The sequence below is a fragment of the Peromyscus eremicus genome, chromosome 5, assembly GCF_949786415.1.
Source record: "Peromyscus eremicus chromosome 5, PerEre_H2_v1, whole genome shotgun sequence".
NCBI classification, from domain to species: domain Eukaryota; kingdom Metazoa; phylum Chordata; class Mammalia; order Rodentia; family Cricetidae; genus Peromyscus; species Peromyscus eremicus.
The window spans coordinates 34,011,397-34,022,516 of NC_081420.1; the positions used below are offsets into that span (position 1 = coordinate 34,011,397).

Here is an 11,120-nt window from a genome sequence, read left to right on the forward strand (position 1 = left end):
CCATATTCCATCTTAGCTCTTGAACAACATGCTGCTTTTACAAGAAGGGGCATTTGCATTACCAAGGAAAGAGTGTTAGAATTCACAGAGGGCTCAGGACACACATCAGTGGTTTATAATCACACACTCACCGAGCCCCAACAACAGCCTTCTATAAAGAAGCTCATGGGGTTCCCAAAGCACAGAAGAGAACAACTGAGACCCAGAAAAAAAGACCAGCCAAGGGGCTTGAAATGGGTTTAGAAGCCCCACTGGCCTTTGCGACCCCTTTCTCTTTTCCTTGGTCTTTCAGGCCCATTTGCTTCAAGTAACACACACATACACACACACACATACACACACACACACACACACACACACACACACACGCACACACACGGGAGAAAATGGGTAAGAAAGAACCAAGACGGAACGCTCTGAAGGGAAGGAGAGCAGATAATGAACCCATCTATCCTTTGGAAATTGTGGAAAACAAATATTTAGAAAGTAAAGTCAATTCCCGTCCTGTATTCACCATGATCGCCCTACACAAAACCACACAAAGTCTCTTATTGAGGTAATTATGGACCACTGCCTTAGCATTTCAAGGAAAATCTCCTTGTTTGGGCTACCCAGGATTTATAGGGGAGCTGAAATCATTAAATAACTAGTTAACCTCTGTTTGGCTAAAAGAGTAAGCAATTACTGAAAGAAAAAAAAATTCCCTGCCTTTCACAAACAGCACAGATAGCATCCTGAAGGGATTTACACAATACACCAACGTCTGTGCTGTACCTAGAGTTGTTAAAATAATTGTGATGACAGGTGTCTAGGTACCACTTTCTTAATGGTTTTCAATATCCATTGATTTATTGTTGTGGCTCCCCCCATGTACATCTCTAGCTTTAAGAAGGAGCTGAGAAAAGAGATTTTGCACCAAAGGCTGATTCTTTATTCCTGCGCTGAAAAGAACTAATAAAAATAATCACTCGGCTTTTAAGCAGAAAGCTTCCATTTACAGTATTTCACCCTTACCCCCCCTCCAAGCCCCTTGTTATCTAACATAATGGCTAGAATACATTTCCGTCTCTCCCCTTAATAACTTCATGCATTAACATCCTCTTCACACACACGAGCGTGCGTGCGCGCGCGCGCGCACACACACACACATATATAGGCACACGCGCGCGCACGCGCGCGCCCAGCAAAAGGGGAAAAAAAGAGGCAGCAGAAATCTCAGCTGTACTTCTAGCCCTTTTAAAAAGTTTGCTCTGTAAATTGGAATGAGGTCAGATTTGGAGCTTCTCATTGCACGCGGAGATTATTATTGCATCGGGTTCCAAGCCAATGGGAAGGACAGGGGAGGGGCTTGGCACGAGGAAGCGTTAGTTACAGCAGCTGATTGGCTGTCTGCGAAAGGATAAAGAAGCGCGAGGCGGAATTGGGGTCTGCTCTAAGCTGCAGCCAGAGAAACAGAGTGAGGGGAAGAGGGCCGTCTCCCTCCCGGTCTCCAGTTCTTGCACGCTCTTTCTTAGAGAGTCTGCAGTGGGAGAACTCTGCCGGTAACCAGCTCCCCTTCTTGCAGGAGGGAGGGAGAAACATACATTTATTCATGCCGGTCTGTTGCATGCAAGCTTCTTGGCTTCCTACCTTGCAACAAAATAATTGCACCAACTCCTCAGCGCCGATTCCGCCCACAGAGAGTCCCGGAGCCAGAGTCGCTTTGGCTTTGCACTGCAGGAAAGGGACTTAGGCGCTAGAGACGATGTCGCTTTCCTGAGCTACCGCGAGCTCTCGTGAACTGCAATCGACTGCTTCAGGGAAGGGGGGGGAGGGAAGACTTGCCCCGGAGGCGGCGAGAAACTTGCATTTGGAAGACACTCGGGCCATCAACGTTTGGAGAAACTCCTAGCTGTGGCCGGCTCCAGCCTCGGCGCCCGCAGGGAGCACTGCAGCGGTGAGGGAGGACGGAGGGCCGCGGGGACTCTAGGTCGGCGGCAGGAGGCGGCCGCCCCTGGCCCGTGCGCCGCTCGGGGGACCCTGGTCTCCGCCCCGGGGAGCCCGCAGGGCCCGGCGACCGCGCCGCGAGCGTGTGAGCGCGCGTGGGCGCCCGGCGAGCCGGGGCCATGGTACAGCAGACTAACAACGCGGAGAACACGGAGGCGCTGCTGGCCGGGGAGAGCTCGGACTCGGGCGCGGGCCTGGAGCTGGGCATCGCGTCCTCCCCGACGCCTGGCTCCACCGCGTCCACGGGCGGCAAGGCGGACGACCCCAGCTGGTGCAAGACGCCCAGTGGCCACATCAAGCGGCCCATGAACGCCTTTATGGTGTGGTCACAGATCGAGCGGCGCAAGATCATGGAGCAGTCGCCGGACATGCACAACGCCGAGATCTCCAAGCGGCTGGGCAAACGCTGGAAGCTGCTCAAGGACAGCGACAAGATCCCGTTCATCCAGGAGGCGGAGCGGCTGCGCCTCAAGCACATGGCTGACTACCCTGACTACAAGTACCGGCCGCGGAAGAAGGTGAAGTCGGGCAACGCGGGCGCGGGATCGGCGGCCGCAGCCAAGCCCGGGGAGAAGGGCGACAAGGTCGCAGGCGGCAGCGGCCACGCGGGAAGCGGCCACGCGGGGGGTGGCGCGGGCGGCAGCTCTAAACCCGCGCCCAAGAAGAGCTGCGGCCCCAAGGTGGCGGGCAGCGCGGTCGGCAAGCCCCACGCCAAACTCGTCCCGGCGGGCGGCGGCAAAGCGGCTGCATCGTTCTCTCCGGAGCAGGCCGCCCTGCTGCCCCTGGGCGAGCCCGCGGCAGTCTACAAGGTGCGGACTCCCAGCGCGGCCACCCCGGCCGCCTCCTCCTCGCCGACCAGCGCGCTGGCCACCCCTGCCAAGCACCCGGCCGACAAGAAAGTGAAGCGCGTCTACTTGTTCGGGAGCCTAGGCGCTTCGGCGTCCCCCGTCGGGGGCCTGGGAGCAGGCGCCGACCCCAGCGACCCGCTGGGGCTGTACGAGGATGGAGGCCCGGGATGCTCGCCCGATGGCCGGAGCCTGAGCGGCCGCAGCAGTGCAGCATCATCGCCAGCCGCCGGTCGCTCGCCAGCTGACCACCGAGGCTACGCCAGCCTGCGCGCAGCCTCACCCGCCCCGTCCAGCGCGCCCTCACACGCGTCCTCGTCGCTCTCCTCGTCGTCGTCCTCCTCCTCTGGCTCCTCGTCGTCCGACGATGAGTTCGAAGACGACCTGCTCGACCTGAATCCCAGTTCAAACTTTGAAAGCATGTCCCTGGGCAGTTTCAGCTCCTCGTCGGCGCTCGATCGGGACCTGGATTTTAACTTCGAACCCGGCTCAGGTTCCCACTTCGAGTTCCCGGACTATTGCACGCCCGAGGTGAGCGAGATGATCTCGGGAGATTGGCTGGAGTCCAGCATCTCCAACCTGGTCTTCACCTACTGAAGGGAGCGCGCGGGCCGGAGAGAAGGAGGGCCAAGAGGCAGGAGAGGAGAGAGGAAAACAAAAGCAAAACAAACGAAAAAAAAAATTAAAAAAAAAAAGAAAGAAAAAGAAAAAAGAGGAAAAAGAACAGATGGAGAATGGAAGGAGAAAGGGGAAAAGAAAAGGAAGAAAAAGTGCGTAGGGCTGGCCTCGACCACGTCCCGTCGTTGGAGAAGGAGCGCGGGGGCGTAGTGGACCCGCGCTCCCATCCCCCACTTCCAGGGCTGGGGACTAGGAGGAGGCGGAGAGTAGACGGAGGCGACCTTTTATTGTTGTTATTGATGTTGTTGGTGGCTAAAAAAGCTATTTCGAGTTTCCTCCCCATTTTTGCTTGAAGAGACTCCCCCCACTCACCTTCCAACGAGCTTCCGGACTTGGTTGCACCCCCAGCAAGAAAAGAAGCCGAGCTAAGCTTCTAGAGACCGAAGGAATCTTGCCCCCTCTCGCTTCGCCACCTTGGTGATTTCTTATTTGAATTTAATTTTGCCTCTTGGTCAAGAGAGGAGGGGGGAAATCCAGCGCGCCCCCTCTCCGTCCCACCCTTTCTTTGTATTTTTTTTTTCTTTTTCTTTTTCTGCAATGGAGACAGAAGGCACCGGGGTGATGCGTTTGGCCATGGCGTTTGTGTTGGGCTTGGGGGGAGCATTGGCATGGAGAGACTCCACGCTGGCGAAGTCCCGGGTTGGGATTTTTTTTTTCCTTCCTTGTCCCTGCAGCCAGAGATGTGCAGGGAGCAGCAGGCCAGCCTCGGAAATGAACATGGGGACCTCGTGGAAGCCACAGCCGCCTGGTTGGGGACTCAGAAGGACCTGGAGCGTAGAGGGAGTTGGGGTCCCCGGGCCTCTGCCTGGGGTCTGTGCAAAAATAAAGAATAAAAAAAAAAAAAATCGGAGAGGTGAGGCTACCCAGAGCCGGCGGGAGGACAGGAGACTGTGGGATGTGGTCCAGGGGTCGCGGAGTGGTTTTGGGGGGGAAAGAGATTTTTTTCTTCTCTTAATGGGAATCGTGATGGTGTTGAGTTATTTCACTGGTGGGGTTAATATAGCATGTTATCCTGTCTATCTTTTGAAGATTTCTGTATAAGACTGTTGAGCAGTTTTTAAAATAGTGTAGGATAATATAAAAAGCGGATAGATGGCGCTATGTTTGATTCCTACAACGAACCGATCACCAGCTCCTTTTCATTCTTAACTCTTTAAAAGGATTCAAACGCAACTCAAATCTGTGCTGGACTTTTGAAAAAACACAATTCAGGACCAAATTTTTTCTCCGTGTGTGTCTGTTCCTTATAGGTGTAATTGAGAAGACCCGTTTATTTTTACCCCCTCACGGACGCTCCATCTTTGTTTTTTTTTTCCTTGTAAATGTAATCAGATGCCATTTTATATGTGGACGTATTTATACTGGCCAAACAGTTTTCTTATTTTGTCCCTTTTCTCCCCCTTTCTTATGCTTTCTTGTCTTTTGACCTCATTTCTTTATTTTTATCTTCCTTTTATTTTCTTTCTATTTTTTTTTCTAGTGTTGTTACCCACGCCATTTTACGTCTCCTTCACTGAAGGGCTAGAGTTTTAACTTTTAATTTTTTATATTTAAATGTAGACTTTTGACACTTTTAAAAAACAAAAAAAGACAAGAGAGATGAAAACGTTTGATTATTTTCTCAGTGTATTTTTGTAAAAAATATATAAAGGGGGTGTTAATCGGTGTAAATCGCTGTTTGGATTTCCTGATTTTTATAATAGGGTGGCTGGTTAATATCTCACACAGTTTGAAAAAATCAGCCCCTGGTTTCTCCATGTTTACACTTCAATCTGCAGGCTTCTTAAAGTGACAGTATCCCTTAACCTGCCACCGGTTTCCACCTTTCGACCCCCGGTCTCATAAGATGGGGAGGAGAGTTCAGCCCAGCACCATAATGCTTTAAGAAAAACAGATTTTTAAACGAATTGCTGTTCTGTCCAGAGGCTTTAAAACTGGGGCATTCACAGCAAAAAGGGATTCTGTAGCTTTAACTTGTAAACCACATCTTTTTTGCACTTTTTTTATAAGCAAAAACGTGCCGTTTAAACCACTGGATCTATCTAAATGCCGATTTGAGTTCGCGACACTATGTACTGCGTTTTCATTCTTGTATTTGACTATTTAATCCTTTCTACTTGTCGCTAAATATAATTGTTTTAGTCTTATGGCATGGTGATAGCATATGTGTTCAGGTTTATAGCTGTTGTGTTTAAAGATTGAAAAAAAAGTGGAAAACATCTTTGTACATTTAAGTCTGTATTATAATAAGCAAAAAGATTGTGTGTATGTATGTTTAATATACCATGACAGGCACGAGGACGCCTGCCTTTTAAGAGGCAGTTCCGTTAAGGGTTTTTGTTTTTAAACTTTTTTTTTATTTTTTTATTTTTGCCATCCATCCTGTGCAATATGCCGTGTAGAATATTTGTCTTAAAATTCAAGGCCACAAAAAAAAAAAAAAGCAATGTTTGGGGGAAGAGAAAAAAAAAGGAAAATTTAAAAAAAAAAATTCATGCCAGCTAATTCTGTCCATCACTGCCTGTCAGGTTGTTGCTATATACCTTCTGTAAATAACTTTTTTTGAGAAGGAAATAAAATCAGCTGGAACTGAACCCTAAATCTTGACTTTTGTCATTCTTGTGCCTGAGATCCGAGCCCCGAGACCTCCCTGTCGATGCAGACTGCTGGTCTGCCGTGGCTTTGGAGCTCGTGACTTCTCTAGCCCGTTAATGCCATCTTATTGACAAATACTAAGTTCCTCTTGGCCAGATTTGGCAGGCCTGACCCCGAGTGATGGCGTCAGCCACGTGTATGTGTCAACCCGCTGCACGCCTTCGAGGAATTCTCTGCCTCTACTACACATCAGCAAGCACCCTTTGTCTGGAAATTTCAAAGAGGGGGAGGGGCAGGCTTCGCAGTGCAACCTGGCTGGCTGAGCTTTTTACATTTATTTTTTGCTTTGTGTTTCTGAAGCTGCCATCTCTTTTACACGCCAAGATCGGTTTTCCACAGACCAAGAACAAATAAGTCTGCTAAATGATTAGGTCTTGGAGGAGAGAGCCTTTGCCAGTTTCAGGATGAAAAAAAAAAAAAAAAAAATACTTAGGCTTGTTTTGTTAGGCTTTGGGGGGGAGGGTTCCTCCCTTCAAATGCAAAGGTTGGTAGGGTGTGGTGGTAAATGCTTATAATCCAAGCACTCAAGAGACCGCCAGGCTGAAGAATCATGAGTTCAAGGTCAGACTGGACTACTTGAGGCCTGCTTTCAGAAGAACCAAAGTTAATATGGCCTTAAACGCTCCATCTTGTGCCACGCCCAGCATGGGCGTCACCGTAAGTAAAATATAGCTTCCCTCCTCTCAACTGAAATAGGACCCAAAGTAGGAGACTGTATAGATCTTACAAGCATCAGAAGCAGGAGTAGTGAGATCTGCGTGGAAAAAGAGTGTGAAGGCCCATCAGGATTTCTTGTTTATTTTAGAGATCAACAGTTTCCACGAGCCAACAGAAGTCCTCTTCCCCTTCCAAATGTTCACCCTTAAAAATGTGTGTTTCCCACATTTCCTAGTTTTTTCAGCCCTGGAGAGAAAGGGTTAACAAGCAGCATTTGGAAATAATCCCCTTATTCTGAGGATTGTAGGCAAGGGCCCTGCATCCTGGGATCACAGCTGAAAGACTTCTGGAGACCAGCACTGCAAGCGGTTTTTGCACAGTAAAAAAACAAAACAAAACAAAAAAAAAAAAAAAAAAAACATTTGCTGGGAGGTGGCTGTGATTAAAATACACAGCAGACATGCATGAAGCTTTCAAAGAATAAAAATTTTTAAAAAGCAATTCCCCCTTTAAAATAGTAATATTGCTTTAATATCACTCCTCTCTTAGGGGCAGCTTTCGGTTTCCACCTTTCTCACATAAGCTTCTATATACTGGATATTCTAGAGTAGTAATACCTTTTTGTGTGAGGGTGGGTGTGTATGATACTGGGGATTAAACCCAGGCCCTTGTGGGTGCTAGGCAAGCACTCTACCCCCTGAGTTATGGACCCTAAAATGCCATTTTACCCCACACAGGGACCCTGCAACAACATGGCATTGTAAGTGTTTCTTTTTTAAAATAATATTTAATATCCTTAAGTTTAATGTTTGATCATTGTGGTGAAGATAATAGGATTGCTTAGGGTTTTATTCCACACACCCCCACCCCCCACCCCCGCTTTAGACCCAGAACATCCAAACCCTAATATAAATGAACCCTGTGCATTTTTAAAGTGATACATCTCTTTGAATATTTGTCTTTTTCTAGGCTTTCCTGCTACAATCTTGTTTATTTTTCCCTTGACTTTCCATTGAAGAGCAGATGCTTTCAAATAGTTTCTTTCTTTTTTTTTTTTTTAAGAATTTATTTTTATTTTACCTGCGTTGCTGTTTGCCTAATTATATGTCTGTGTGAGGGTATCAGATCTCCTGGAACTAGAGTTACAGACAGTTGTCAGCTGTCTTGTGGGTGCTGGGTATTGAACCCAGGTCCTCTGGAAGAGCAGCCCATACTCTTAACCACTGAGCCATCCCTCCAGCCTCCTCAATATTTACTTTAAGAATCCTAAGGCCCAGGGTGTAAGTGGGGTAGAGCACTTGACTAACATGCTCAAGGCCTAGGGCTGCATTCCCAGCACCATGAAGAAAACAAGGAACTCTGGTACAGGGCACTTTTTAAAGGGATGATGCCGTGTGCTTCCTAGCAGGGGTATGTGCTGCACAAGGCAAAATAGACATAGAAAGCCACTTTACTGTGACTGAGATGATGTGGCTCAGCAGAAAAGAGTGAGCTGTGGCCAGCTTTCTTCTCTGGTATTTAAGACACTGCTTCAGGCCCTGTGGTGCTCACTCAGCAATGTGGATCAGTGACACTTGTCACCACGTCAGTCCCTAGCCGAGTCCCCTGAAGTGCCAAGAAAAACAAACAAACAAACAAATAAATAAATAAGTGAAATCAGCCTCCCAGCTAATCTGGTGGGCTGAGTCCCTGCAGAGGCCTTGGGTTTCTGCTGACACTGCTCTGAGCGGGCATCCTGAGGAAAAAGCAAAGTTGGAAGGTCAGTGATTCAGTTTATCCAGTGGCTAAGGTCTCTGGTCAGAAGGCTTCGTCAGAGATCCTGTATTTGTTTGTTTGTTTGTTTATTGGTTTTTCAGGGCAGAGTTTCTTTGTAGCCCTGGCTGTCCTGGAACTCTCTCTTGAACTCAGGGATCCACTGTCTCTGCCTCGCAAGTGCTGCGATTAAAAGATTAAAGGTATGGCCAGCTCATCATGGATCCTAGACCAAGCAGGGCTTGGTGTTGCCATCCTTAAAAGAAAAAAAAAAAGAAGAACATTTCCAGAAAAACTAAGAACTTGAATCTGTATCACCCAGTTAGATTTCTCAGGGTGGAAGTTTTCTATGCTTATTTTCTTTTTTGTGGGTGTTTTGAGTTGTTTCTAAGATTCATTTTACTGATGTGTTTGTGTGGAATGGGCACATGTGCGTGCAAAGGGCCTCACAACAGCGAGATTGGGAGAAACGGGAGTCACAGACAGTGTACCACTCAACTCCACACTGGGAACTAAGTTGGGGTTCTCTGGAAGAACGTCTTAACTGCTGAGCCATCTTTCCAACTGTCCTGTTGGTTGTGCGTTACAGCCCTGTCCCCAGGACTGCAAATACACCTCTGGCCCTTCCCAGATCACTAACGTTTACCCTAGCCATTCTGATTCATACTAGAAGATCTGAAAATACGTCTAGTTTTTCACCCTGCCCACCATTTGGAAGCTGACGTGGGTAGCTTGTGTGGGTGGTGCAATGCCTTTTGACGTCTGTGTGGTGTCTCAGACAATGCTAACCCTCACTATTACCCTTTGTCCAGGGTGAGGTGCTCAGTTCACATGCAGCTTGTCAAGGCCCTGCACAAAAAACGGCCATAGCTCACCAACTTGAGTCTCCAATTACCAGGGCATCAAGCCTTTACCATAAACTGGGCATGGTGGCGCATGCCAGCACTGGAGAGGCAGAGGCAGGTGGATCTCTGTGAGTTGGAAGCCAGTCTGGCCTACATAGTGAGTTCCAGGGCAGCCAGGGCTACATAGTGAGACCCTGTCTCAAAAGTCAAAACTTGGTAGAGGAGCAAGACTAACCCTTGAATGCTCGTTTCTCCACATTTACTTTCCAGCAATTTCTTTTTGCAAGTAAAAACGTGTTCTTATTTGTTGACTTCTTATTTGCATTGCTTCTATAAGGCCTTCAAGCTTCATTTGCATTTTGTGCTATCTGTGGCAAGTAGTGTTGAATTTAGTGAAAATCTGAGTCTGAATACTGGCTCTGAGGTCAGCTAGCTGGAGTGGTCAAGTTTCTTAGCCCTTCTAAGCCTCGGTTCTAAATCATTAAGTAGTAGGCTACCTGGTAGATAAAGCTGTTGTGAGAATTGAGTGTGGTCCCATATGTGGAATGCATGCAACAATGCCTGGCTGCAGTCTGTGCTCATAAAGTACCAGCTCTTTACCCCGTGGCTTATTATAAAAAGGGAGAGCCTGTGCAAGCTGACCACAGCGCCAGCAATACAGAAAGCAGACAGCACCAAATAACAATAAATACGCTGCCTGCTACACAAATACTCAATATTGGGATGACTTGAGGACAAGGATAGACTATAGCTCACTTGGTAACTGTTTGTGAAGCACACAGGAGGCCCTGGATTGGCCTCTCAATATTACGTAAGATAGACTGGGTGGTGCATGCCAGACTGGGAAGTAGAAGCAGGGGGATCAGAAGTTCAAGGCCATCTTTGGTTACATAGTAAGTCTGAGGCCAGCCAGGCTATGTGAGATCCAGTCTCAAAACAAAAAAATTGTGTGTGTGTGTGTGTGTGTGTGTGTGTGTGTGTGTATGAGTGTGTCTGTGTGATTAGGGATTGAGCCTAGAGTCTGGGGGACGCTAGGCAAGTTCTCTATCACTGACCTAAGTCCCAGCCCAGAATTCTTTATATTTTGTTAATATATTTTCCATTTGTTGTTAGAGAATTTCATACAAGTACACAATGTGTTTTGATCAAATCCATCCCCCCCCCCCCAGGACTCTTTGAAAGTGCAGAACCAGGCCACAGTCTGACTAAGTTCTCCATATAGTCTCAGTGCAAACCCAAGTGAAAATGATTACCCTCTCAGTGCATTAGCATGATCTCAGTAAGTATACAGGCAAAGGATTGAAACCACCCTTTTTACAAGGAGAAACAGGGATGATTCAGTCATAAGTCTGAGGTCATCGAGTCAGAAGAGAGAGACAGATGGGGTTGTGGCTCAGGGCTAGAGTACTTGCCTAGCATGTGTGAGACCCTGGAACCCTAATCCTGAACCCAAGAATGAACTCAGACCCAGTTTCTCTCCAAGGGGACATCCTCTTAAGGCAAGTGTACTGGTGCACATCTGCAATCATGACACTCGGAAGGCAGAAGCAGGAGACTTGCTCGGAGTTCAAGTTTGAGGTCAGGTTGGCCTCCAAAGTGTATTCCAGGCCAGTTAGGATATTACCAGTGAGACTCTATCTCATGAAAACAAAAACAAGAATAAAAAATTTAAAACAACAACCAAAACAACAATCAAAATAGG

General features: G+C 47.8%; 1 protein-coding gene across 1 annotated transcript; it reads left to right on the forward strand.

Moving 5' to 3' along the window:
- Positions 1 to 1,383: 1,383 nt before the first annotated feature.
- On the forward strand, positions 1,384 to 6,110 carry Sox4 (SRY-box transcription factor 4). Its single transcript, XM_059263235.1, has one exon. It carries the CDS (start codon positions 2,106 to 2,108, stop codon positions 3,426 to 3,428), a length of 1,323 nt encoding a protein of 440 aa, XP_059119218.1. The 5' UTR covers positions 1,384 to 2,105; the 3' UTR covers positions 3,429 to 6,110.
- The last annotated feature ends 5,010 nt before the right edge of the window (positions 6,111 to 11,120 follow it).